Raw genomic sequence first — 27,316 nt, forward strand, 5'->3', positions numbered from 1 at the left:
CATTTTAGCTTTCTTTTGCAAAAGATTTCATTTTTGGTTTTGCTCACCATTGTGTGTGTGTCCATCTGATGCTAACGTTACTTTTGTTTTTGAATGTGGGTCTGTTCTCAGTTATTAGAAGCCCAAGCAGATTACCATAGAAAAGCATTAGCAGTCTTAGAAAAGGCCCTTCCCGAAATGCGAGCCCATCAAGGTAATGTAACCTGCGTGCTGGCTGATGCCCCTTTCCTAAGCCTCTGCCACTTCCGCCTCTGTTCTTCTTCCCCTGACTCCTTTGCATGCATCTCCTCTGGCTAACGCCTCTCTGCCTCGGAGAGTACTGTCTCCCAGCATAATTTCATCTTTCCTCGCCGCATTCTCTAATTTCTTCCAACCCAAATTAACATACTAATGGGACATTCACAGCTCCCCTGACATCTTCAGTTGAAGAGGGAGCTGGACCCTTTGGGCTGTGCCTGTGTGTGTTTTCCCATCTTATCCTTTCCCAAGTCAGTTATTCATTCCGTTGGGTTTAATTCTGACCCTGTGATTCCAAGAGCGTATGTTCTAGGGAAAAGAGTGTGGACCTTCTAAAAGGAACTTGAGAAGTCAGTACTCGATACTCCCTCGTCAACGTGACTAAATCGTAAGGCCACGGCCACCTCCTTGCCCCTCTTCCTTGCGGTCCCACAAGGCTCTGGATCTTAGTGCTAACGTTCTGCTCACCGTAGACTTCACCCACATGCCACGAATGGACTGAGCTTTCTCCTGATGTTTAGTTTAACCCGAGCACTAAAGCTCTTGACTCTCTCTGACTTGCCGTCAGAACACATACCAGCAGAGATCAGTGAGCCCAGTTGAGGCAGAAGTTGCTCTGCCTTCTTCGGACCTATCATACCATTTTGCTTGTGTAGAGCCCATACGTGGAGCTTAGGGTCCCCCTGCAGAACCTCTGGTCTGAGCTGACGAGGAGCAGCCAGGCGCTGAGTGTGGTGACTCTGTGATCTGGACAGCAAGTCAGCAGGTGTGCGGGCGGGATATATGTGTGGGGGTGTGCGTAACCCACTGGCACCCTCAAGGATGCCACTTCTCCCCTAAATTTGAGGAGGTCCCAGCACCTTCTGACTTTGTGCCTGAAAGGCTTGGGAGTAGAGAATTAGAAAATTCTGTATCTCCACCAACTTGCAAAATCTGATCTTCATCCATCCTGAGTCCGTGTGTCTGATCGACCCTTCCTACGATGAGTTGTCCTTGCTTTGCTAAGTGATCCCATTTCTTGTTCGTGGATGATGAGGTTGAGTCACAGTGCACAGAGCGAAGCTGCTGGCAAACACTCAGCCTTGCAAGGGGCAGGCGCTTGCCGGGCAAGGTCCAGATGCCAAGCGCGCTGTATTTGTGGGATGCCTACTGTGCGCCCGGCCCTGTGTAGGAAAAAGCAGGAACCATCATCATCTTAGCCTTGAATTAATTAAAGTCTAGTTTGAAGATGACTAATAAGCACAAAGAAAGAGAAGATTGGGTTTGGGGAGCATGACTCTTTTTTTTCTTTTTTTAACTGTTCCCCCCCCCCCAAGGTTCTTGTCCCTAGAGAAGTATGTCAGCAGGTGACAGGGAACAGGAAGAGGGCAGGAAGGAGGCTGAGGATGGAGCAGGGGGCTGGCGTGCGGGGTGGAAACCCAGCGAAGGAGACGAGATCCGTCTTTCTTTGTGGGGTTGCCACACCTTGGGCTTCAGCTGCTGCCACCTCCGCCTGTCCTCCTGTCTCCCTGACGTCCTAGTTCCTGTCTTCCTCTTCCTTTTTCTTCTTCTATTTCCAGAAAGACTCAGAGCATTCTTAGTGTAGGTGGAAAAACCACCTTGACCCCCCACCCCCAGTCGTCGTGTCCCCGGGCGCTGCCATCTCACCCACGTGGTCAGCTGATGGGACTTGGTACCCACCTGTCCGTAGCCCGGGGCCCTGTTGCGTGCGTCTCATCCTCCTGTTCTTCTGGTAGGCTGTCTGAATGACTCGTTTCCTCTGGCCACCCCGTCACACGGTGCAGTTTTGCATCTGCTCCCAGTCACCCTTCAGTTGAGATTGCTGGGGCACCTGGGTAGCTCACTCGGTTAGGCATCTGGCTTCGGCTCAGGTCATGATCCCAGGTTCCTGGAATCAAGCCCCACATTGGCTCCCTGCTCAGCTGGGAGCCTTCTCCCTTTCCTTCCAACTTGTGTTCTCTGTCTCTCTCTCAGTAAATAAATAAAATCGTTAAAAAAAAAAAAAAAAAAAGTAAAAATACTCAGCTCCCAGTTGAACCAGGGCTCTTAATTGTCGGATCCTGGCATCTGATGTGGCTTGGACTGTCTCCTTTGATGGCATGTGTGCCCCGTTGCACCTGATCTTTCATTCTTAGGGGTGTGCTCATCCCCCTCCTGTCTGTCCCTCTTGTCCCCAGAGTCCCCTCCCAGTGCCAGCCCCCATGTCACTGGTGTCTTCACCCTCACAGCCTCCCCAGTGCTGGTTCCCTCTGAGGGCCAGCTGTCCCCTGAAATTCCACACATTCCAGAAAGCAAGCTGATCTTCCCCCTGCCCCCTATCTGTCCTTTTCTCCTCCAATGTGTTCTGGATGCCATCTCCAAACCATCCAGGCTTGACCTCGGAGCCTGGGTCTGTCCTTTCTACCCTCTGCGGGGCCTTCCCCTTTGCCCACACCATCGCCCCCCTGCTCCTGGCCCTTGATTCTTTGGGCAAGAGGTATAAAATCAAATGTAAATTTTGAGACTCAAGGTCCCTGGTCTTTTCTCAGCTCATCTTCCTGGTCTGTTTCCTTCAGAGCCCCCCAGTTCCCCTCCTTGAAATCAGCAGCAAACACTTTTGTCTCCCGAGTCACTCTAACTAACGTCTGTGATCTGTGCCAGAAGTCACAAACAGCCATAATCTCATTTTTCAAAAAATTTTGCCATCATTTAAACAGCAGATGCCCGGGGGATCCCTGGGTGGCTTAGCGGTTTGGCGCCTGCCTTTGGCCCTGGGCGCGATCCTGGAGTCCCGGGATTGAATCCCACGTCAGGCTCCCGGTGCATGGAGCCTGCTTCTCCCTCTGCCTGTGTCTCTGCCTCTCTCTCTCTCTCTCTCTATCATAAATAAATAAATCTTTAGAAAAAAAAAGAAAGAACACCAGAGGCCTTCACATAACAATGCGATTTCTGGCTTCTCTTGAAAGTTTCAGAGTGTCTGGTGACACTGGATCTGCTTTCCCACATGGTGACATGGGTCAGGAGCCAAGGAGGAGGGTCCCTCTGCCCCCAACCTGACTCAGCACCTTGGGTGTCTCCCCAGCCCCTGTCGACACCCGCACCTGTGACCCTTGTCCTGTCATTTTCCAGCCACGACTTGGCAAGCATGTCTTGTTTTGTTAATGACTGTTGTGTGTTTACGTGTACGTCTTGTATTTTCTTCCCAGTTAGAAGGGTGGGGAGTCTCCATGAACTTAGGGTGCTGCTGTGGTGACTGGCACGTAGCAGGCCTGTTGTTAGAGATGCCAGCACCCTTCGTGCAGTCCGCTTCGGGAGTTGTCCAGGCCATTGGTTCTCTCATCCACTGTTCTGTTGTATGTATTCCTCCTGCTAAGCTGCCTCACATCTCTTCTGGAATGAAGCAGAGTATGTGACCCCAAAATAATATAAACAATTGCTTTACTGCTGGCCCAGGCTTCAGCCTCAGCTGCTTTGGGGCTGCAGATACTGCACAGTTTCCTACTCAGAATGTTCTGGACCTGGCTGGGGCTACAGCATTCGGAAGCACTGCATGTCGCGGAGACGTTGCATTTAATATGAGTTCACATTGGCCATCTTCCAGTGTTGTGTGATGATGCTTGGCCTATGTTTAAAATGTTAAGAAATTGGGCTCCCTGGGTGGCCCAGCGGTTTGGCGCCTGTTTTTGGCCCAGGGCGCGATCCTGGAGACCCGGGATCGAATCTCATGTCGGGCTCCCGGTGCATGGACTCTGCTTCTCCCTCTGCCTATGTCTCTGCCTCTCTCTCTCTCTGTGTGTGTGTGTGAGACTATCAAAAAAAAAAAAATTAAAAAATTAAAAAATTAAAAAAAATAAAATCTTAAGAAATTATTTACTCCTTCACATTGAAAGAGTCTATTTCTTGTCCTCGAATTAGAAGGCCAGTGCTGCTTTGCATGGTAAGAGTAAATGTCCTTCCAGTGAAATCAGTACGCTCAGACGAATCCCTGGGTTAGCGCCAGGCAGTCCAGCCCATGTGTCCCGTGCAGGAGACCCATAGTGACTTCTGCTGGGCAGTTCCTACTGGGTGCCTTAGGGGTGTTGAGGGGTCTGTTCCACAAGTAACCTCCCACCTGGGACCTATTCTTGCTGTAGTAGATTGTAAATAACCAAAGCCTACAGAACAGGCTTTTCCCAAAGCCTCAACTACCAGTCGCCTAAGAAAAAAAGAAAAAAATCCCGTTTGGTAGTTTGGGTAGGAAAACCTCCCCAATGAGATCGTTGGGTGTCTTACTGGATGGATTGCTGCTCTAGATAAGTGGGCGGAAAAGCCAGCCTTTGGGACACATTTGGAAGAACACCTAAAGCGAGCCGTTGTGAGATTGCATTGCCCATTGAAGCCTGTGTCATGCTGCTCCTGGAGACGGGCATGAAGGAGGAGGTGAGGGGCACAGGCCAGTGTCAGTACTGTATACACCGATGGCTTTGCAAAGTTTGTCACTGTGGCCCACATTTTAAATCAATTTAATAGTGGAATTACCTATCTGAAAAATAAACTCTCCAACGATTTCACTTAGGAAAGACAAGTGTTTACCATCAAAACATCAGACCAAAATGTTCCTCTTGAAAACGGGCTTTCTCGTAGCTAGGTGAAAGCTACTTAAGTCTCTGCTGAAAGTTAAAAAAAAACCACTCCTACGATATTGTGCCTGCGGATGGCTGTCATAATTGAGAGATGTTCTGACACGGGGTGGTCCCAGCAACATTCTTCTAAACCACGTCAGCTCCTTGTCTCTGTAGGGAGAGACACAGAGGCACCTGGGAGCAGATCTTTGGTCTTCTGGGGCTAAGTGCACACACCTGCTGTGGGTCATGGACACGAGCGGCAAGGACACAAGCGAGGAGGCTAAAGAGAAACCTCCTACAGAAGGGCTTCTGTCCTTCCCAGCGTGCGCTGGGGTGGGTGGGGATCAAGGGGGTTGAGGCTGAGTGAAGAGATGTAGAGAAAGGGTCCCCGGCCTTCTGGAACAAGCTTCCGGCACGCAAGTTAGAGAAGCCTGTTGATCGACGAAGTGCAGTGGCCCTGGCTCAGGTCCCACAGGAAACAGCCATCCCCACAGAGAGGAAGACAAGTCCAGGCTGATGACAGGCCACCTCAGGGCCTCGGAGTGGTTCTGCAAGGTCTGGTCACCGTCACGAAGACTCTAAGTCCCTGGGGACCCAACTCAGCCCAGAACTGGACAGAACAAAAGCGTGACATGGAAGGAGAAGTCGAAACTCTAGGTCGGAGCCAGTGGGGCCCTCTGCCGCAGCTGGCAGGGCCTGTCCCATCAAGGACACCATCCCAGCGGCGAGCGACTGTCCCTTGGCCTGCCCGGGACCCGGGACCTGGCCCCAGCGCCAGGGCATGGCCAGGCTGGCCAGGCCGGCCAGACCCCTCCCCACCCCACCCCACCCCAACACCTGGCGCTTGAAAGCAGGACGAGCCCCGTCGGAACTTCATAACATGACACCAAGGTTTCAGATCCCCTTTTTATCACCGGGCAACCCAACTGCTTTGCTCTCCTGCTCGGAACCACCACGCTGATCAATTTCCTGCTCTTTCAGATCCTACACAGACATACAGAAACCCACTTCAGTTCTCCCGAAGGAAGTCTGGTTTCTTATCCTCTTTACACAAAGCACTTTAAAAAGATTTTTATTTCGTTACCTGTAACAGATCTTCACTGAGGACTTCTGTTTTCTCGGCTCTGTGGGGGGGAAGGGGGGGAATCAGAAGTTCAGAGTTAGAAATCCAGAAATGCGAAGCAATCCATGAAATTTACTAATGCTCATCCTGGGCAGAAATGAATGATAATGTAGGGGACAATTCCACCAATTTTTACATCAGAGGGCTGCCTAAGCAAAACCAAAATAAAAAACCAAGGTTTGCAGAGAAGAGCAACCCCGAACAAGAAAAAAGGATGGAGACCAATACTGCTGTATTGAAACAAGTGTGTTACAAATCCAGGAACTATTCTCCAATACACACTGCAGATAGTAACAACAACTGAGCATTCCCTCTTTCAGATGTGTCATCTTTACTTTAAAAAGAAACAAAGTATTTTCACGGCTTTCCTCCACCTATGCCTTCTAACTATCATTAACCTTATCATTAACTAGACCTTTCCAGAAAGACGACCTAGTGCCCAACAGTTAGCAGGGGAGCATATGGAGCTGCTGGAGCCTCTCGCCAGATCACAGTACATTCTTAAGACGACTTTCCTCTGTAGTCCAAAAGGACGGCGTCGTTGCTGTACATAAACCCAGAATGACTGCAATCCAGATGGCAGGTTGAGACTTCTGGTTAAATAGTGATTAAGGCCAGGCCACCTAAGTGGCTCAGCAGTTGAGCATCTACCTTTGGCTCAGGTCGTGATCCCGCGGTCCTGGGATTGAGTCCTGCAGCAGGCTCCCCTGCTTCTCCATCTATGTCCCTGTCCCCTCTCTGTGTCTCATGAATAAATAAAATCTTAAAAAAAAAAGTAAATAAATAAAATAAATAAATAAATAAATAAATAAATAAATAAATAGTGATTGAGACCAACTCAATTATCATCCCTACCCAACTCCCACTGAGATGAACAAGGAAACTTTTAAAAGGAAAAGAACAAGTCTGTTTCAGCCCTGAACATTCCAGGAGGTGGGGAAAAGAGTACAGAGCGATACCAACCAGTTGCACGAGGTTGGTGGTGCACACCCCCAGCCCACACTTGGACGATGGCATGTCAGGTGAAAGCAGGCACCACCACAAAGGGTTCCAATACCAGTCGTCACTGCAGCACCCTGGTTAACTGAGATGCTGATGGCAATGGCTTACACACCAGTTTCTACAGGAAACCAGAGCTCTGACCTAACTCAAATACCTCCCAGGGCCACAGGAGCAGAGCCTGGAGATGACTTTCAGAGGCCCAGCTTTCAGAGAAGGCCAACTTTCAACTCTATGAACAAGTTCCGCAAGCAGCAGGCCAAAGGATGCCATCTCAGCCCTTGCTCAGCATACATGGTGCCAGGCATTGCTGACACGCCAAACAGAAGTAGTCACGCCAGTTAGGGAAGTGGAGCAGGGCCTCAGCTGCCTAGGAGCTCAAGCAATCGGCCCCAAAAGGAACTCTGACTGTCAGCCTCACGGGGACATACCTGGCATGAGACCACCACAGCTGCACCGTGACCCCTACTTACCAAGAGCCTTGTCCCTCCTCTAGCGAAACACTACCACCACATTGTGCAACTTCTGCCTCATCTTCTCTGGCGAGGGCCCTGTATACCTCACACAGAACTCTGAAATCTCTTCCTTCTAGAAGTGTAAGTATACACTGACAAAGTCCCCAAGGCCAATTAAAATGTTCAAAGTTCTAAATAAGAGATTCAGAGCAAATTAAGTCCCTTTATGAAATAGGAATATTTTTAAACTATGACAGAAGAAGAGGAAAACCTAATTTAAAAAACCCAGTGTAGGGATCCCTGGGTGGCTCAGCGGTTTAGCATCTGCCTTTGGCCCGGGGCACGATTCTGGAGTCCCGGGATCGAGTCCCATGTCGGGCTCCCAGCATGGAGCCTGCTTCTCCCTCCTCCTGTGTCTCTGCCTCTCTCTCTCTATCATAAACAAATAAATAAATAAATCTTTAAAAAAATAATAAGAAATAAATAAAATCCCAGTGTGGGAGCCCCTGGGTGGCTCAATGGGTTAAGTGTCTGCCTTCAGTTCAGGTCATGATCCTGGGTCCTAGAATTGAGCCTCGCATTGGTCTCCTTGCTCAGTGAGGAGCCTGCTTCTCCCTCTCCCTCTGACCCTCCTTCCCACTTGTGTTCTCTCTCTCTCTGTCTCAAATAAATAAATCTTAAAAACGAAATCAAATCCCAATGTGGGCCATTAGCAAGTATGAGAAAGCAATAGCTCGGTGGTACAGCGGAAACAACTGTGTGCATCTTTTCCCAGCAATCTCACATGAGTAATTTGAAATAAAAAATCAAATACAATACAAACAACTGCAAACAATTAAAATCAGGGCTTCTGGCGGGGGGGCAGGGGGGCAGGTGGGGTGGGTATGAACACAGCACTGCAATAGCCACAAAGAAAATAAAGCAAATGGGGATGCTTGGGTGGCTCAGTGGTCAACTGTCTGCCTTCAGCTCAGGGTGTGATCACGGGGTCCGGGATCAAGTCCCACATCAGGCTCCCTGCAGGAAGCCTGCTTCTCCCTCTGCCAATTCTCTGCCTCTATCATGAATAAATAAATAGAATCTTAAAAAAAAAAAAAAGAAAGAAAGAAAGAAAGACATCAAATGTAAAAACAAATTGAATACTAACTTCAGGAAAAACAAAAAGTCCATCAGAAAGAGTCATAGTACACTAGTATGCTTTGCTGCAGATAACTGGTCAGATATACTAATGTAGATATCAAACAGTAATATATCAAAAAATTATAATATAACTTGGAAGGATAAGGGAGCAGAAGCAGAGAAGAAAGTCACATAAGAGCACTAAACCCTCATTTATCAGGATGGGAAGCCAATAAGTAATAACTAAAACTTGGTAACTTGAAGGATAGCAGTTTACCTATTATCTCTAAGTATAGACATGACTAAATGCCAGAATAAACAGAAATTTGAAAACAGAAATTTGAAAATAGTTGCCTCTATGGTTGGGGATTCTCAACTGGGACAATGGGATAACTAGAAAGAGAATCCACTGGGGTAAGTTTTTGCTATTATTTACTTTCTAAACTATGTGTGTGTGTGTATGTGTATATATATATGTGTATATATATATATGTATACATACAAACATATACATATACATACTTTTAAGTTTTAAAAAATAGTATGTTAGTTACGTTTTTCTGTGACATGCTTGATATGGTTTCAATTGAAGCATAACTTCATGTGAAGCATAACTCCAACTTAAAACAAGGGGTCCAAATGACAATCTGCACAAAAGTGCAACAGAACACATACCTAAGAGTGTCCAAAACACAAAAAAAATCCACCTATTTCCTGTCCTTTTTCAAAATAACAACTCTTTGGGATCCCTGGGTGGCGCAGCGGTTTGGCGCCTGCCTGTGGCTCAGGGCGCGATCCTGGAGACCCGGGATCGAGTCCCACATCGGGCTCCCGGTGCATGGAGCCTGCTTCTCCCTCTGCCTGTGTCTCTGCCTCTCTCTCTCTCTCTCTCTGTGACTATCATAAATAAATTAAAAAAAAAAAAAAGAAAACCTTTAAAAAAAAAAAACAAAATAACAACTCTTTAAATTTAGAGGTCAAAGGTTACAGAAGGGGAGGTGGGCAGGGGGTTGGGGTAACTGTGGACAGGCACTGAGGAGGGCACTTGATGGGATGAGCACTGGGTGTTATGGTATATGTTGGCAAATCAAACTTCAAGAAAAACAAGAAACAACAGCAACAAAATGAAACAATAAATTTAGAGGTACTTTATCTAGAAATCTATCTGGAGATGCAGATAAATACATGGAACTAATGATATGAAAATGTTAACATATTTCTTAAAAATAGGTTTATCCGGGATCCCTGGGTGGCGCAGCGGTTTAGCGCCTGCCTTTGGCCCAGGGCGCGATCCTGGAGACCCGGGATCGAATCCCACATCGGGCTCCCGGTGCATGGAGCCTACTTCTCCCTCTGCCTGTGTCTCTGCCTCTCTCTCTCTCTGTGTGTGTGACTATCATAAATAAAATTTAAAAAAATAGGCTTATCCTATGTCTCTTGCTTTTTGGACATTCTGTATTACATTGATAAAATTTATTTTAGAGAGACATCCAATGTATCTTTTTTTTGTAAAGATTTATGTATTTATATATATTTATTTGAGAGATAAGGTACCCTTCCATGCAGGGGAAGAAGCAGAGAGAGAAGGACAGAATCTCAAGCAGATTCCACACTGGGTTCAGGGCTCAATCTCATGACCCTGAGATCATGATCTGAGCCCAAATCAAGAGTTGGATGCCTAGCCTCCTGAGCCAGCCTGGCTCCCCCACAATCTATCTTTTTATTTTTTATTTATTTTTGTTTTTAAGATTTTATTTACTTATTCATGAGAACACAGAGAGAGAGGCAGAGACACAGGCAGAGGGAGAAGGAGGCTCCATGCAGGGAGAGCCTGACGTGGGACTCGATCCTGGGTCTCCAGGATCATGCCCTGGGCTGAAGGCAGCGCTAACCACTGAGACACCCGGGCTGCCCCAATCTATCTTTTTAACCAGAGTTTTAAAATCTACTGCAATTATTAGGGGATCCCTGGGTGGCGCAGCGGTTTGGCGCCTGCCTTTGGCCCAGGGCACGATCCTGGAGACCCGGGATCGAGTCCCACGTCGGGTTCCCGGTGCATGGAGCCTGCTTCTCCCTCTGCCTGTGTCTCTGCCTCTCTCTCTCTCTCTCTCACTGTGTGCCTATCATAAATAAATAAAAAAAAAAATTTTAAAAAAATCTACTGCAATTATTAAAAATTACCTATTAGCAAGAAAGATTACTTCTCCCCCAGCTTTACTGAACTTTAATTGACAAATAACACTGTATATATTTAAAGTGTATAATGTGCTAATTCAGTTTACATATATTGTAAAATGATTAATCAGGTTAATGAACACATTCATCACCTTTCACCGTTCCCTTTTTTTGTAACAGCAGTTGTAAGAATGCTTAAAATCTACTCTCTTAGCAAATTTCAAGTATATAATACAGGATTATTATACTCCCCAGAGCTTATCCATTTTATAACGGAAGGCTTATACCCTTTGACTATAGCTTTTCACCCTTTAGACCCAGGTGGCCATCATTTTTCTCTGTTTCTATATATTTGACTTTTTCTTTTCTTTTCTTTATGATCCCAAATATGAGATCATATAGTATTTGTCTTTCTCTGTCTGGCGTATTTCACTTAAATTATTATCCATAGGGTTCATCCATGTTCTTGCAAATGGCAGGATTTCCTTCTTTCTCACGGTTGAATAATATTCCTGTGTGTGTGTGTGTGTGTGTGTGTGTGTGTGTGTACATAGACACTCTCCACATCTTTATCCATTCATCCATCAACCAATACTTAGGTTGTTTCCCTATCTTAGTTATTGTGAATAATTCTACAATGAATATAGGAATGCAGGTATCGTTGAAATACTGATTTCATCTCCTTTAGATATATACTCAGCAACTGGGCTTGATGGATCATAGGGTAGCTCAATTTTTAGTTTTCTGAAGAACCTCTATACCGTTTTCCATAATAACTATGTTTTCACTAAAGGGTACATGGGTTCCAATTTCTATTATCACCAACATCTGTTATCTCTTGTGTCTTTTACGGTAGCTATCCTAACAGGTGTGAGGTGGTATTTCATTACAGTTTTCATTTGTGTTTGCCTGATTATTAGTGATATTGAACACCGATTCATATACCAGTGGGCCATGTGTATATCTTCTTTGAGAAAACATCTAACTAGGTCTTTTGTCCATTTTTAAACCAGGTTAATTGTTTCTTACCAATGAGTTGTATGAATTCATTACATATTTTGAGTATTAACCCGATATTTATAGTTTGCGAATATCTTTTCCCATTCTGTAGGTTGCTTTTTTCATTTCGATTCCTTCCTTGCTGTTGCAGAAGCATTTTAGTTTGATGTCGTCCTCCTACCTGTTTATTTTGTCTTTTGTTGAGAGTGCCTTTGGGGTCATATACAAAAGAAATCATTGCCAAGACTGATATCAAGGAACTTTCTCCCTAAATTTACTTCTAAGAGATCTGTGGTTCCAAGTATTACATTTCAGTCCTCAATTCATTTTAGGCTAGTTTTTGGGAGTGGTGGGCCCCTGGGTGGCTCAGTGGTTGAGCATCTGCCTTTGGCTCGGGTTGTGACACTGGGGCCCCAGGATCAAGTCCTGCATTGGGCTCCCTGCAGGGAGCCTGCTTCTCTCTTTTCCTATGTCTCTGCCTCATTCTGTGTGTCTCTCATGAATAAATAAATAAATAAACTCTTTAAAAAAATTTTTTTTAGAGTTCAAAAAGGTAAGGGTCCAGTTTGCATTATTTTCCCAACACTATTCGTTAAGGGAACTGTCCTTTCCCCATTATGGATTCCTGGTGCCTTCATCAAAGATTAGATGACTATTTTTTTTTAATTTTTATTTATTTATGATAGTCACACACACACAGAGAGAGAGAGAGAGAGAGAGAGAGAGAGAGAGAGAGAGAGGCAGAGACACAGGCAGAGGGAGAATCAGGCTCCATGCACTGGGAGCCTGACGTGGGATTCGATCCGGGGTCTCCAGGATCGCGCCCTGGGCCAAAGGCAGGTGCTAAACCGCTGCGCCACCCAGGAATCCCGATTAGATGGCTCTTTATATGTGGATTTATTTCTGGGCTCTCTGGTCTGTCCCACTGATTTACATTCTTTTGTACGCCAATTCTGTACTATTTTGATCACCATAGCTCTGTGACATACCATGGGCCCTTGAAAAACACAGGAGTACCTGTGTGTCCACCCTGGTGCAGTCAAAAATAGACATATAAATTTTAACTTCCTGAAAACTTAACTAGTAATAGTGCTATGGCTGACCAGAAGCCTCACTGATAACACAAATAGTCATTCAACATGTTTTATATGTTATGTGCATTATGTACTGTATTCTTATGATAAATTAAGTTAGAGAAAGGAAAATGTTATTAAGCAAATGATAAGGAAGAGAAAATACATTTATCATACTGGACTATAAAAAAATCAAAACTGCATTGACTATTTGCCTCTTTTGTCGTTGTATATGGATTTTAGAAGTATTTTCCTCTTTCTGTGAAAAATGACATTGGAGTTTTGATAGGAACTATACTGAATCTGCAGACAGTTTCGGGTAGCACAGACACTTTAATAATATTAAATCTGCCAATCCATGGATACAGGATATCTGGGAAAGATTCCTTTAAAGTGACAAATCATGATTCTGGAATGTAACATACAAGCTGGGATGGCTCCTTCACACAAAGATACCCCCACTGGCCTATGGTATCCCTACCTTAATTTTAGGGAACCACCGCTGCCCCTATCTCCCCCAATATGTGGTCCAAATGACTTGATCTTCTTCATCACTGGGACCAGTCCAAGGCTCAGCCCTTTGTATGCTGACCTGTCTTGAAGCGTTCAACTTTACCAGAGACCTGAACATTTTACCCAAGGAAAGTCCAGCCATTATTCAGAATACTGGCCATGGTGCTCAGTTAAAGGCATTTATAGGGCAGCCCCGGTGGCGCAGCGGTTTAGTGCCGCCTGCAGCCCAGGGCCTGATCCTGGAGACCCGGGATCGAGTCCCACGTCGGGCTCTCTGTGTGGTGCCCCTGCTTTTCCCTCTGCCTGTGTCTCTGCCTCTCTCTCTCTCTCTCTCTCTCTCTGTCTCTATGAATAAATAAAATAAAAATCTTAAAAAAAATAAAAAATAAAAAAATAAAAATCTTAAAAAAAAGGCATTTATATTAGCCACGGAACTTGGCTTTGCTGAGATCTGATTTTTTTAAAAGATTTTATTTATTTATTCATCAGAGAAACAGAGAGAGAGAGAGAGAGCAAGAGAGAGAGAGAGAGAGAGAGGCAGCGACACAGGCAGAGAGAGAAGCAGGCTACATGCAGGAAGCCTGACGTGGGACTTGATCCCAGGACTCCAGCATCTGGCCCCGGGCTGAAGACACAGCACTAAACTGCTAAGCCACTGGGGCTGTGTCCTGAGATCTGATTTTTGATTAGATTTTTAAAGTTCATTAATAAAGCAAAGAAGGGGAAGCACCATATTAAACCTATCATTGCATCTTAAGGACAAAGTGATCCGAAAAAATTTTTTAAATAATACTTGCTAAATCATATTGTTTCAAACCCGACATTTTGCTACACAGACCCAAACTTTTTGTATATGGGTCTTTTTTCTGCTTTGTCAAAGCCTTGTGTCCAATGTTCTGTGCTTGAAACCACTTGAACGTTTCCTGCCCGAAACTGGGAAAACAATACGAAGCAGGAAAGCACCTCCTGCTCGCCGTTTACTCTGGGGTTTGTTTTTTCCTATGCGAGCCACTGGGCAATTGCACTAGTCATTCAAACACGGCTTACATCAGGCAGCATTTTCAATTCCCTGATTCCTTTTTGGGAAAGTGTAGCATTTGCCCCTCATGACTCCCAAAGCCTAACAGAAGCAGGGCTGTGCAGGCCTCGTCGTCCCCCTTTCTCCCAACTGGTTATGGTAACGTCCCACCCTGAGCTTGTGGATGACAGGAGTTTCACGCAGCCCCCTTCCTGGGCCAGTAGAAAATGGAAACGCTCCGGATCTGAAGCAGTTAGATGCACCAAAGACAGACAGAGATGCTTAAACCAGGACACAGGGTCAAAGGAGAATCTCTGAGCGGCCTGACAGTTTTCAACTCTAATCGCGGACTGACTTCTGGAGAAGTTTCCGCCATGACTACACTCAAAGGCCCAACACCACGGCTGTGAATGGCATCTTGTTTCCCAGGATGCTGACTATGGCATTCAGGCCACACACAGCTGCATGATGCAGGTATTCTGGGAGCCATGGCAACGAGTGCTCCAGTTCACACCTTCAGTGCATGCTGCGATCTTCCAAGCACTGCACTTGACTGACCCCATCCCAGTCAGAGAGTTCTATAGGGCCAGAGACCAAGTCTATCTTGTCCATCAGTCCCCTGTCCAGCACCCGTCTTCAACCTGCCTGCTGCACAGCAGGTGCTTCATAAATGTACGATGAATTAATGAAAAAGTAAATGGGTGTCCCAACAATACAGAAGGAGTTGAAAACAACAACTTTCTAGATTTCAAAAGTAGCAAGAAGAAAATTCAACAGCAATAGGCAGAAAATGAGAAGTGCCTTCCACAGTAAAATCCATAATGACCAAAATTAAAATGATAGTGCCATCCAAAATTAATATTTTTTTCATTGAAAAATACAAAAATCAAACTACCCATATTACCAGGGGTCCGCAAACTATAGCCTACAGGTGTAGTCTAGCTCACTGCCTATTTTGGTATGGCCAGCAAAGTAATAATAGATTTAACTTTATTTATTTATTTTTTAGATCTTTATTTATTCAGGAGAGACACAGAAAGAGAGGCCGAGACATAGCCAGAGGGAGAAGCAGGCTCCCAGAAGGGACTTGTTCCCAGGACCCAAGGATCATGCCCTCAGCCAAAGGCAGAAGCTCAACCACTGAGCCCCCTAGGTGTCCCTAGTTTTTACTTTAAAATGGTTTGGGAGGGGATCCCTGGGTGGCGCAGCGGTTTAGCGCCTGCCTTTGGCCCAGGGCGCGATCCTGGAGACCCGGGATCGAATCCCACGTCGGGCTCCCGGTGCATAGAGCCTGCTTCTCCCTCTGCCTGTGTCTCTGCCTCTCTCTCTCTCTCATTCTATGTGACTATCATAAATAAATAAAAATTAAAAAAAAAACATTTAAAAAAAAATAAAATGGTTTGGGAAAAGATTCAAAAGAGGACACAAGAATTACATGAAATTCTGGTTCCATGTGCACAAATACAGTTTTATTGGAGCACAGCCAGGCGGGTTGGTTAATGTTATCATCAATGGGTTGCTCTCATGCCACAACAGCAGAGCTAAGTTGCTCCAACAGAGACCATACAGGCGGCAGAACTCAAAATATTTACTATCTGGCTGTTTACCAACGTGTGCAAACCTTGGGTCTACACCAGTGACTCTCACAGGGTATGGTGCCAACCTCACAAGGCGGCTTTTGGGAGTCACTCTGAGGACTGGTATGCGAGGCTGATCTGGAGGTGTATTTTGTCTTCTTAGACATGCCACCTCGTGTCTGAGAAGCTGCTGCCAAAATGAATGCAGGTGGCTAACTCTGTTAATACAGTCCAAATGGGAGGCACAGCCCAGCATTGGTAATGCCGGTGACAGGAAGAGATCAGAAATTATGTCTCTCCTCCACCTACCCACCTCCCCCCAAACCGCTGAAATATTATAACTATTATTCATGTGACTTTTTTTTTTTAAGTGGGTTTCATGTCCACCGTGGGGCCAACCAAACAGGGGGCTTGAACTCATGACCCTGAGATTAAGACCTGTGATGAGATCGAAAGTCAGAAGGACCCTTAAGGGAATGAGCCGCCCAGGTGCTACATGAATTCATACAATTTTTAAATGTCACAAAATATTATTTTTTAATTTTTCTTCAACCATTTAAAAGTGCAAAAACCTGTGTCAGCCAACTGGGGCTGGAGCTGGCGTGAAGGCCGTAGTTTGCTAATGCTGATCTGTGTACAAGGGAGGTAGGTGCAGTTTCCCACGAAGCTTCAATCCTTTCTAATCACTTCTAAATTCTTCTTACTTTGAAGGGGGATTTCTTGTTCTTTTTTTAAAGATTTTATTTATTCACGAGAGACACAGGAGAGAGAGGCAGAGGGAGAAGCAGGTTCCGGGTAGGGAGCCCGACGTGGGACCCGATCCCAGGTCCCCAGGATCATGCCCCGGGCTAAAGGCAAAACTAAGCCACTAACCCACAGAGGCTGCACTGCAAGGGGATTTCTGGGCTTTCCCAAGTTGTTCTTTGGAAGGCAAGGGACACTAGTTTTTCGAGACTTCACCAGATTACTCCTTTCAACCCTTGCAGCCATTCTGAACCCCTGAGAGCAGTGGCCAGCGCTACCGCCGCCCACGACACCCAGCCAGGGCCACAGCTGCACACCCGCACGTAGCGGCAGACACGAAGGCCTACGCGGCAGCTGGCGTACCCCCAAAAGCCGGCGTGGGACAGATGCCCTGTCTCTGCAGGATGGCCGGGACGGGGAACCTGGGAGCTTCTGGAGGCTGCAAATGCCCAAGGTCTCCAGGACGGAAACCTCTATGCAATCGGAATCTGCTCTCCTTGGGGCATGGACGCGTGTCACTGTGTGCCTTTCACCTCAATTAAGAAACTAATACTGCGAGGAAACCAGAGTCCATGGACCGTGGGTAGTGGGATACCACTAGGCGAGGAGAAGGAGAGGGCCAGGTGCACGTGGGCACGTGCTCCGTGGCCCACCCGGGACAACCAGCGCAGCGGGAAGCAGGGGAAGGGGCCCGGCCCTGGCGTGCGCAGTCGGGAGGACGCGTGGCGCGGGCCGGGCCGGGGGCCGCAGACGGCCTTCAGAAGGCCCGAGGCCTTGCCACTCCCGGCCTGCTCTAGCGGAACCCGGGGCGGGCGTTGCCTAGAAACGCATCATTGTCCTTGGGTTCTTAGCCTTGCGCAGGCAGCAGTTCTGGGACACTTGGCGGGGTAGTCCGACCGGGCTGGACGCTTTTTGCGAAGTGGACCAGATCGGTTCTATGACCCGCACAAATGCTTTCCTGGACCCGTGGCCTGGGCTCTGTCCTAGGCCGTTTCCGAGGGCAAGCGGACGGCAGTGAGACTTCCATCACCGGCCACAGCTTCAGTGTCACCAGAGATGTGCCGACGAAGGGAAGGGAAAAGGTGGACGAGGTACCTGACTCTGGGAGAAAGGAGGACGAGGTGAGTCGGGTGACCTTAACATCACAGAATGAGAGACTTAAAACTCTGTGTAGTGATCCAGCAGAGAAGTATGAAGCTTCAGAGCTTCAACTAAAGCAGCAGAGTGCTGGCTACCGACATCAGCTCCAAAAGAACCAGGTACAAATAGCACTGCTTAGCGAAAAACCACAAGGGACCGAGGAGGAATTGCTGGGGCCGCGGTCAGCCGCTCCGAGGGTAAACTCTGCAGCTGGTGGCCAACTGTCAGCCATGGAATCTCATTCCCCCAGTTTCGATTTCGGTCATCACGCTTCACCTTTCCACGGTGACGCCGTGGACTTTGCTGATGTGATCTGGTCACAGCAAGAAATAAACAGATTGTCAAGTCAAGTCTTAAGACTTGAGGCCGAAGTCAGTCATTGGAAACGTCTTTCCCAGGCTTCGGTGCAGGGAACGAATAGCCTAGAGCCACTCAAAATCCGCAACCTGCAGAGTACCATCAGGGAACTGGAGCAGAAGCGAAGCAAGGAAATTGAGGATCACCAACTCGAAATGGCAGTACTGCAGAACGTCCACCGGCAGAAGCTCGCAGACGTCATCCGCAGGTACCGCGGAAAACTGAACGGCCTTGAGGAAAAGGTTGAAGAACTGCAAAGCCTGTTACAGAAGGACACCTGTGCAATCAGAGTAGCCGATGACCCTCCGATTGAGCACCTGCAGAAAACCATTCAAGTTCTACAAACTGAAAAAGCAGAGTCTGCCAGGAAAATGGAAGAACTGGAAGAAAGAATACAATCCCTAAGTGACCAACTATCTTCTGCAGAAAGTGAAAGAGACGTTTTGAGGAGAGAACAGGACCAGACACCTGAAGGAAGGACAGACAAGATCGAGGAGTACGAACTGCAGCCTTCCGTTTCAAAGAGACGTGATGCAGGAGTCACGCAGGAGAGCGCTCTTTCAGGGTGTACACCAGTGGAAGAAGTGTTCGGACTGCAGGAAGCACTGTCCCACGCCGGAAAGGGAACGGTGAGACTGTGTGGCGCCGACCAGGGCAACAACGATCTCACGCAAGACGCTCTGAAACTTCTAGAGCGAGTCCACATTGTGGGGCAAGAGAATTCATCGTTAAGCCGAGGAAAGGAAGAACTTGGACCGCCGCTTCCTAAAGTGAACGAGGAACAAGAGGCCACTGAACGCACAGCTCCGGGAGACATCGCCTCGCATTCAGAAGTACATCCGTTAAGACGAGACTCGGAGGCCAACGATCTAAACTTCAATCAGAGGACAACGGAGGAGGAATCCCTGGTAGCCGCGTCAGGGGAACCGTACGGACACGACGGGACCACACTGCCTGGGGCTTCCATGGAAGGCCAGCTACCACAACAAGAAAATGAAGGCAGTAGCATCACCATTAAACTAAGACAAGAGGTCAATGAGGAAGAAAAGAGAGCTTGTCAACCTGAAGATGAGACGAGCGCGACTACAGAGTTAGATGCGCAGAAAGAAAAGTTAATTCAAAGTGAACTGGCGCCTAATGATTTGCATCGGCCAGATCGGTCAGAAAGAGGTCACCTCAACATCCAGAAGGAGGCCTCTGAACCTCAGGAACATAGTAAACAAGACGAGAAGGCCCTCCGTAGTGCCACAGAGGAGCTAACGGAGTCTCTTAAGCAAGACTCTCCCGGTCATCCGGAAGACGACTTAGTTAGAGCGAGGGAAACTGAGCTTAGAAGGCTGGAACAAAAGGTTTCAGAAATGGAGCAGCTGAATGACCTTCTAAACAGACACAGCACTGATCTCAGAGAGGAAAACCACAGGTTGGTCTTGGCGCTCAAAGATACAAGACATCAGCTGGAACAATCTATTCTCCGTGGCAATGACGATTCTCTGGAAAAAAACACCGCTCTGAGGGCTTTAAAAATCGATAAAGGACATTTAATAGCCAAGCTGTGTCGGGCGGAGAAGAAGCTTTTGGAAGCAACAAACAAGCATGATCAAACCATCAAAGAGTTGTCAAGCACACGTAACCCGGATCATTCGGCCTCACCTCTGGAGCGTGCCCGCTTCGTTCAAGTGGGTCCAGAGAAGGACATCGAAATATTACACCTCAAGAAGAGTCTCGAGCAAATGGATGCCGACCATAAAGAAACCCAGGAAATCCTGGCCTGCGTTTTGGAGGAACACAAGCCACTGACGCAACTAGTCAAAGAGAAAGACATTTGTATTGACAGCCTTAAAGGAAGTCCAGAGCTTCCAGAGGACCTGGAAACGTGTACCCAAGCCTTAAGAAGAAATGAAATTTTACAGCAAGCCGTGGAGGAAAAAGACACACCCCTCACATCCACGACGAAAGAAAATACTCACCTGAGAGAAGAACTGGAGCGACTAAAACAACAGAGTCAGGCTTTCCCTAAACTCCCAGATGACATCATGGAACTAGAGTGTGAGGTGTTGCAGCTGAATGAACTAAGAGTGGACCTCGAAGACGAAATAAAAGAACAACAGAAGATCATTAACGATCAACAGCAGGGGAGGATACGACTGCTTCATTCCCTGGAAGAGCAGACGCGGGAAGTGGACCATCTTAAAGGCCAGCGGGAGCAGATGACCAGTGAGCACGCTCAGCTCCTTTCCGCCAAAGACGAGGAGATTCAGAATTTGCAAGACACAGTAGAACACGTTAAAGCCCAGCTGGCCGCCCCAGGCCGGCACGTCGCAACACAACCTTCTGACGCTGTCCAAGGCGCGACAAGGCAGCATGACGTCTCTAAAGCCGAGACGGAAAGATCGGCACAAGGAATAGAAGACCAAGAACTGGGAGGGAAGCTTCTAACCGAAAAGAACATCCGGCTGACTGAACAGACCGATCCGCTGTCCCAGGATGACCTCGGCAAACTAACTCGGATCATCGAGCAAAAAGATGCGGAGATTCAGGGTCTTCGGAGCAGAATATCTGCGGCTTCTCACGGCCAGCACGTAGAGCAGCTTCAGCGGCAGTTGCAAGAGTCTGCTCCGCAAAGCGAACGGGCACTGGCTGTCTTAGAGGACAAAACGAGAGAGAATAGCAATCTGAAGAGAGAGTATCACAAAGTGATAGACGTAATTGCGTCCAGAGAAGCAGACCTCAGGAAAACGCAAGAGGAAAATAAAAAGCTGGCCACTCGAATTGAAAATCGTGGTCAGGATATGTTTAGAGAAACGATTCGGCATTTATCCCACATTATTCGAGAGAGAGACCTCGAAGTCGACGCCTTAAGGCAGAAGTGTCAGACTTTATTGACAATTCTGCAAACACCCAGCACCGCTGATGAGGTTCCAGGCGTGCCCGTGCATCGGTTCAAGGAGCTTCTAGAGGAACGGGACACATTCAGGCAGCGAGTGAAGATAATGGAAGAGTGGAAGCAGCAGGTGGCGGCCACAGTACAAAATATGAAGCGCGAGTCACCCCGGCTACAGGAGCTTCTTCGACAACAGCAGGTGCGGGCCTTAACCGACATCGACGGTGATTCTGAGCTAGAGACGACCTATAGGGACGTGATCAGAGATTACAGAGGAAATGAAAACAGCCTAAGGAATCTGGAGAAGGAACTGGCACAAATTCAGCTCCGCGTCGGGGAGCTCTGCAACGCCCAGGATCGCCTTCTGGGGAAGCTTGACGTGAGCTGCCTCCAGCCCTCCACCCAGTCCTCAGAGTCGGAGGAACCTCTGAAGGCCTTTACATCGGACTCAGCGACTGAGTCTCCTCCGTGGCTCCAAGAGGAGGTGGAAGAGCTGAGGAAGTCAGTGCAAGACCGAGAGACGACGATTCGAACCCTGCAGGAAGACAACCAGAGGCTGATGCATCGCGCTGCTGCCGCGTCAGAACGCGAACGCAAAGCACGCGAACGCGCCGATTCCGAAATCCAGCAGCTGAGGGAGGAAGAGGCGGTTCTACACAACTTAATCCAGGCTAAAGAGCTCCTGATCCAGGCGAACAGCGAGGAGTTGCATTCCTTAACGCAGGACCTCACTGGCCAAGCGAGTGAAAATGAGCTGTTGAGGCAGGCGGTGAGAAACCTGAAGGAGAGAATAGCCGATCTGGAGACGGACGTGTGCCAACTGAAAGAGGAAAACGAAAAAAGAGCGGAATCCTCTAGGGAAAAGGAAGCAGAAAAGCAGGCACTGCAAGAGGCCAACGTGAGGCTTTCGAGGATGTGGCAAGAGGAGGAATCCCGCCACGCTGCGATCGAAGCCAAGGCACTTGCTCTGCAGCAACTACTGAGAGAGCGAGAAGAGGGCGAGGCCCGGGGACGGAATCAGCTTCCAGATGCAGCTACGTCGTCGCGGGAAAAGGCGGTTGTGTTCCAGCAGGAGAGTGTTCCAGCAGGAGTCCCGTTGGCGCTGAAACGCAAACAGAGGGAAAACTGTGCCCTCCAGGATGAGCTTCAGCAGCTGCGTGACAAGGAATCACACCCGAACCAGGAGCTGGGGAGAACGCGTCACCGCGCTGTGGAATCGGAGGACACTCGGCAGCGTGGGTCTCTGCCGGCAGAAGACAAAGTGGCTAAGCTGCAAAAAGAAGTCACGGTGCTGGAGGAAAAGCTGGCGGTGTCCTCCAATGCCACGGCGAGTGCGACCCACCAGGCCAGTATGCAGGTGGAGTCCCTGCGGGACCAACTGCGCCTCATCACCCGACAGAAAGAGGAAACCGCGGCGCGGCTTTCTGCCTCGCAGGAACAAGGAAAGCAGTACGCTCAAACACTAGCCAGTCTCAAGTCGGAGGTAGCCGAGTGGATGGGAAAGACAGACACTCTACAAGGAAAACTGACGTCCTTACAGGCACGATTCACTACAACAAACACCGTCTTGGACCTGAAGGAAGACGAACTGGAGGAACTCAGAAAACAGAACGAGGTCCAGCAGGAAGTACTGGATGAGACGCACAAGAAACTGATGAACCTCGTAAGCCGCTCTGAAGGAATGGTGGACAAAACCCTAGTAAGGAGACTCTTACTGGGATACTTTCAGGCGCCTCAAAAGGATCGGCCTGAAGCACTGCGGCGGATGGGAGGCACCCTAGGGATCAAGGAGGAAGACGTGCGGCAGCTTTGCAGGGAAGAGCAAGGTGGGGTTATCAGATGCACGACTGGGGGGCCTGGATCCAAAAGTACCCCCAAGCCCCCCGTGAAGCCAGATCCCCAACCGACGCCCAAGAGCTCCTTTGCAGGGCTTTTTGTCAACTTCCTACAAGGGGAATCCGATTTAGCTCTTCCGCCACGCAGTCCCTCTGCTGCTGACAAGAAGCCTCCAGATTCGGTAGGAAAAGGAAAAGGCACTAAGGAAAAAGGCCCACGGCGGCACACAATCACCCTGGGATCCACACCCCCAAAGAAAGCTGCCAAGCCCCGCGCCACAGCTGTCTCTCTTACTGACCCACGTGGACCGGAAACTGACGGATCACGGCATCTTCTCCTAAATGCTGTGACTAATGCTTTACCCACGTACACACCCTTGATACTCTCACCTGCCAGCGAGGTTGGGAGCGCGGCCAGAGGCCTCTCAAACCAATAGAGGAGTCTCAAGCCCGAGACCACACGGCGCGTCCAAGAACACAGGTCACTGTGTGCGTCCCTCATCCCAAGAGAGCCTTTTGCAAAACGTACCATACGTTTGCAGTTTTGCTTTCAGCCTAATAAACATATTCTTACGTGACTTCTTTTAAAGTGTCTTGTACTGACTGCAGACGTATGGATTTGCCAACTTCAAAGAGGGCTTGCTTCTCATGAGAGACGACATGGGTGGGGGTTTGGGTTAGGAGGCTGTGGTCAACGGATACTTCCAATAGTGTTGGCGATGTTTTCATTTCTTTTGTACAAGGAGCACGTATCTACCGATACCTCGGGGAATGAAAACATCGACCCGTTTTTATGGTTTCTTAAGGTTTTCTTTTTGGATTCACGAGAGAGGCCGACACACCCGCAGAGGGAGAAGCAGGCTCCACGCGGGGGAGCCTGATGCGGGACCCCATCCCAGTTCCTTGGGATCAGGACCTGAGCCAAAGGCGGATGCTCAACCACCGAGCCACCCCGGGGCCTCTCAACCGGTTTTAATGTCAAACACACGAGCGCGTACTACTCCTCGTATGAGAGGGGAGGTGCATGGCATGCTCGAAAGTACAACATGAATTATTTCAAAAGAAAAATTCAAGTTCCATTTCCCAGCTAGGTAGGTCCCATTTCTTTTTCCTTTGATTTCTAATCCACCCCCCCTCCCCCGATGCTTTTTCTGTTGCCTAGAAAATCCCTCTATGAGTAACCTGATTTCTGTCGGGCCTATTAGAGATACACGACTATTTGGGAGTAGACCATTCTCCGACTTGCTGTTTCCTAACTTCAGTCTGCTTTAGAGACCTTTCCAAACGTGAATCCATCCCTACTGGCAGAAACTCTGCTGTTTACGAACGTAGCCTGAATTTTTGAAGTAGCTCCCCTTGATCAGCATTTGGGTGGCTGTTCGTCCAGATGTTCACGGTCATCTCCCTTGTTCATTTCCCAAGAAGCCATTCCAAAGCTTCATTTGCAGTTCAGGGCTAATTGCTCCAGTGTACCCTGGAAACGATCCATTCAGACTTCTTTAAAGATCTCATTCCGCTAATTTTCCATTCTGCTTTTTCGTCAGCCCTCCAAATATCTTCATTCTTTCCCTCCCTTTCTGTTCCCACTGCCCTCGTTCACCTACTCCTCTCTCTCTTACATGGACCCATGCCATCGATTCCCTTGTGAACTTGCCGGTTCCACTCTTGGCCTCCCTTGAATCCGTTCTCCGCCTTGCTGACAGGGTGAACCAAGGTGAAAATCGGATGTTACTTCCCTGCTGGACTTGTTTTAGCGGGAGTTTAAACTGTAACAGACCATCCAATCCTCGCCTTTGGGACCTTCCTACCAGCCCATCGCTCACATAAAAGGCTACACCCTACCCCTCCAGCCACCTGTGAACTCTTGCAAGCTCCAAACACATGATTAATCCAAAACACTTCGAGTCCAGGAGCCTCATCATCAAGGGGTGAACGCCTTGACAAAGCTGCAGACCACAAGGATTCCCTTTTCCTCCTCTTCACCCATTGGTGAAGAGAGTGATTTCCACCCTGAGGTTCACAAGATGCCCGGATGTTGAACAGATGAGCTCTCGACAGTAATTTATTGACCACACGTATTCACGACCCAGGGGAGGATGGCACACAGCCCACGCAGGGCCACGGGACGGCTGCACCTGGGAACAGAATGAACAAGGGCTGGGGGGGGCAGGGGGGCAGCATGGACGAGAGGGAAGGTGAGCCCTAGATCCTGCAGGAAGCTAGGACTGGCTTGCTGGATCATTCCTCAGGCTGTCAGGGAACCGCAGCTTACTATTTAGGGATAAACTGTACCCGGTCCCTGTGATAAGGAGTGCTGCTGTTTGGCCAGGGGACCTCATCTGTGGGAGCAGAGGGGGAAGGGAACTTGGAATCAGACCCTCGGATTTTACCCGAAACCATGGCAGCCCTTAATATTGAATCTTCATCCCCGGCTTTACATCCCAATGGAGTCTGATGTCTGGGCATCTCTTCTAACCTGGGACTGAGACTTTTAAGGAGTAGGACAGGTGCTTCCCTAGGAGGTGAGGTGACGTTGGCCCTTGACCAGGAGGCGGTCGGTCACGAACAAAATGTATGAGGTCCCATGGATGCTCACTCAGCTGATCCCAAGGGAATCCCCGGGTAGCCAAGGGGTTTAAGGAAGGGCTGACATCCTTCGGCACCCGCAATCTGGCAACGGACAGTGGTCCACTGAGGAAGCCGCTCTCGCTTGCAGGTGGGATATGCAGACTTTGGGCTCATCCTGTGGCAAGAAGACCTTGGTAGCTCTCTTAAGCTTGTGGAGGTAGCAAGACGGAAAGAATAGCAGACGTCTGCATCTCAAGGCTCAGAGGCTGTGAGATACTTCATTTCCAGAAGAGCCCAGTGCGTGGCCAGCAATCGCTGCTTTAACGGTTCCTAGCACAGGGCCAAGGACGGATATTTCTTGCATTTGGAGCCCACAGACAATGTACAAATACCAGGGGTGGTCCCAGGGACTCTAGGAAGTGGGAGAGGAGGTTCCTACAGGCTTTCCACTCAGGGCGCCAAAAGACAGTTTTCACTTGGACAGATCCGAGAGCCTTTTGTTGAGGGGAGCCCCAACTCAACGTGGTCTCATTCACAAGTAACCAAAAAATAGGCTTCAGTAAAATTTGTAAAGAAGGAATATGTCACCTCCAGGACTTGATTTTAGGTGGGGACCTATCTCCTGGATCTGACTGCCTGTTTCCCCTCCCCAGATTAGGGAAGTTCTCAGCTATGATTTGTTCAAATAGGCTTTCTGGTCCTCGGTCCCTCTCGGTGCCCTCTGGAACCCCAACTAAATGTAGATTTTTCCTTCCGAGGCTGTCATTTATTCCCCTTAACCTTTCCTCGTGGCCTTTTCATTGTTCTTCTCTTCTTCCCTCAGCTTCCTTCCTTGCCATCAACTTGTCTTCTATGTCACTCACTCGTTCTTCTACCTCATGAACCCTCGTGGTTAGGACCTCCAGTTTGGATTGCATCTCCTTTCACTGATTTTGAATTTCGGCCCGATTAGATCTAAATTCTGCAGTCATGAGGTCTCTTGAATCCCTTATGCTTTTTTCCCAGAGCCACCAGGAGCTTTGTAATTGTGCTTCTGAATTGGCTTTCTCCCATCGAATTGTAATCCAAATTCTGTAACTCCGTGGCAGAGAGAACGGTTTCTGATTCTTTCTTTTGTGGGGAGTTCTTCTTTCTACTCATTTTGCTCAGTGCCCAGCGGCTAAGAACGAGTTGTACTTGTTAGAAGCGCAAGCTCTTCTGCCTGTAGCGTTCCAGCTGTTCGCTCTTTAAATCTCAGGTCGAATTCGTAGGTTTTCAGGATGATTTGAAAGTTATCTAGGGAAGTTGGTGGGGACAGGTGACTTGGGGACCCTACTCGTCCACCGTCTTGCCCCGCCCCCCCCCCCATTTCTCAAACAAAATGTTTAACACAGAGCTTATTTTCTCACAGTTAACTGAAAGATGGACTCCTATTCAGATCTGAAGTCAGTAGCATCGGTGTCACGATTCCCCTGCTCCAGGATAGGCAAGACTCAGACACCAAGGAACCGAATTCACTATCACAACAACCATACACAAAGACCAACGCATTTTTCAGCCCACAACCAGCTCTGGGCTTCAGTGAGCGCCCACTTACCCCTATTTCACTTGGGGTTCTAGCAAGCTGGGTCGTATTCTGCAGATGCACAGCCTCGGGTGCCATGTGGCATCTAAAAAAGCACATTTACTGCAACATAGCCTTGTATTTATTGACAAAGGGCGAAAAACTTGTTTTCATAGGATAAACTAGAAGAATGTAAAACTTGAAAATTACTTCCAGATGACGAGGATCACACATCTCTGAAGGGCAAGCTGAAACTCTCGTGTTCATTCAAAATTTTCTTAGAGGCGCCCGGTTGGCTCAGTCACTTAAGTGTGTCTGTCTTCGGCACAGGTCATGATGCTGGGGTTCTGGGACTGAGCCCCACATCAGGCTCCCTG

The 27,316-nt window shown here is 48.2% G+C and overlaps 1 protein-coding gene and 1 long non-coding RNA gene across 7 annotated transcripts in view; one reads left to right on the top strand and one right to left on the bottom strand.

Annotated features, from left to right (window-relative positions):
- LOC129519442 (rho GTPase-activating protein 17-like) overlaps positions 1–18,384 on the top strand; it is an 84,217-nt gene extending 65,833 nt beyond the window's left edge. For 2 of the 5 annotated variants that reach the window (XM_055339949.1, XM_055339950.1), the window contains 2 exons: positions 112–193; positions 4,509–4,742. In XM_055339949.1, coding sequence (XP_055195924.1) covers positions 112–193; positions 4,509–4,627 — 201 coding nt within the window. In that variant the 3' untranslated portion in view covers positions 4,628–4,742. Of the gene's footprint in view, positions 1–111; positions 1,494–4,508; positions 4,751–16,857 lie in introns of those variants that run through there. The other 3 variants (XM_055339948.1, XM_055339947.1, XM_055339946.1) reach the window with 3 other exon arrangements.
- The window catches only part of LOC129519445 (uncharacterized), a 30,145-nt gene continuing 4,477 nt past the window's right edge, over positions 1,649–27,316 (bottom strand). For both annotated transcript variants that reach the window (XR_008666406.1, XR_008666407.1), the window contains 2 exons: positions 5,905–5,944; positions 1,649–2,125 (listed from right to left, as the gene is read on the bottom strand). This is a non-coding gene — a long non-coding RNA (uncharacterized LOC129519445). The remainder of the gene's footprint in view (positions 2,126–5,904; positions 5,945–27,316) is intronic.

Source organism: Nyctereutes procyonoides, unplaced genomic scaffold (assembly GCF_905146905.1).
Source record: "Nyctereutes procyonoides isolate TBG_1078 unplaced genomic scaffold, NYPRO_anot_genome, whole genome shotgun sequence".
Classification (NCBI taxonomy): Eukaryota; Metazoa; Chordata; class Mammalia; order Carnivora; family Canidae; genus Nyctereutes; species Nyctereutes procyonoides.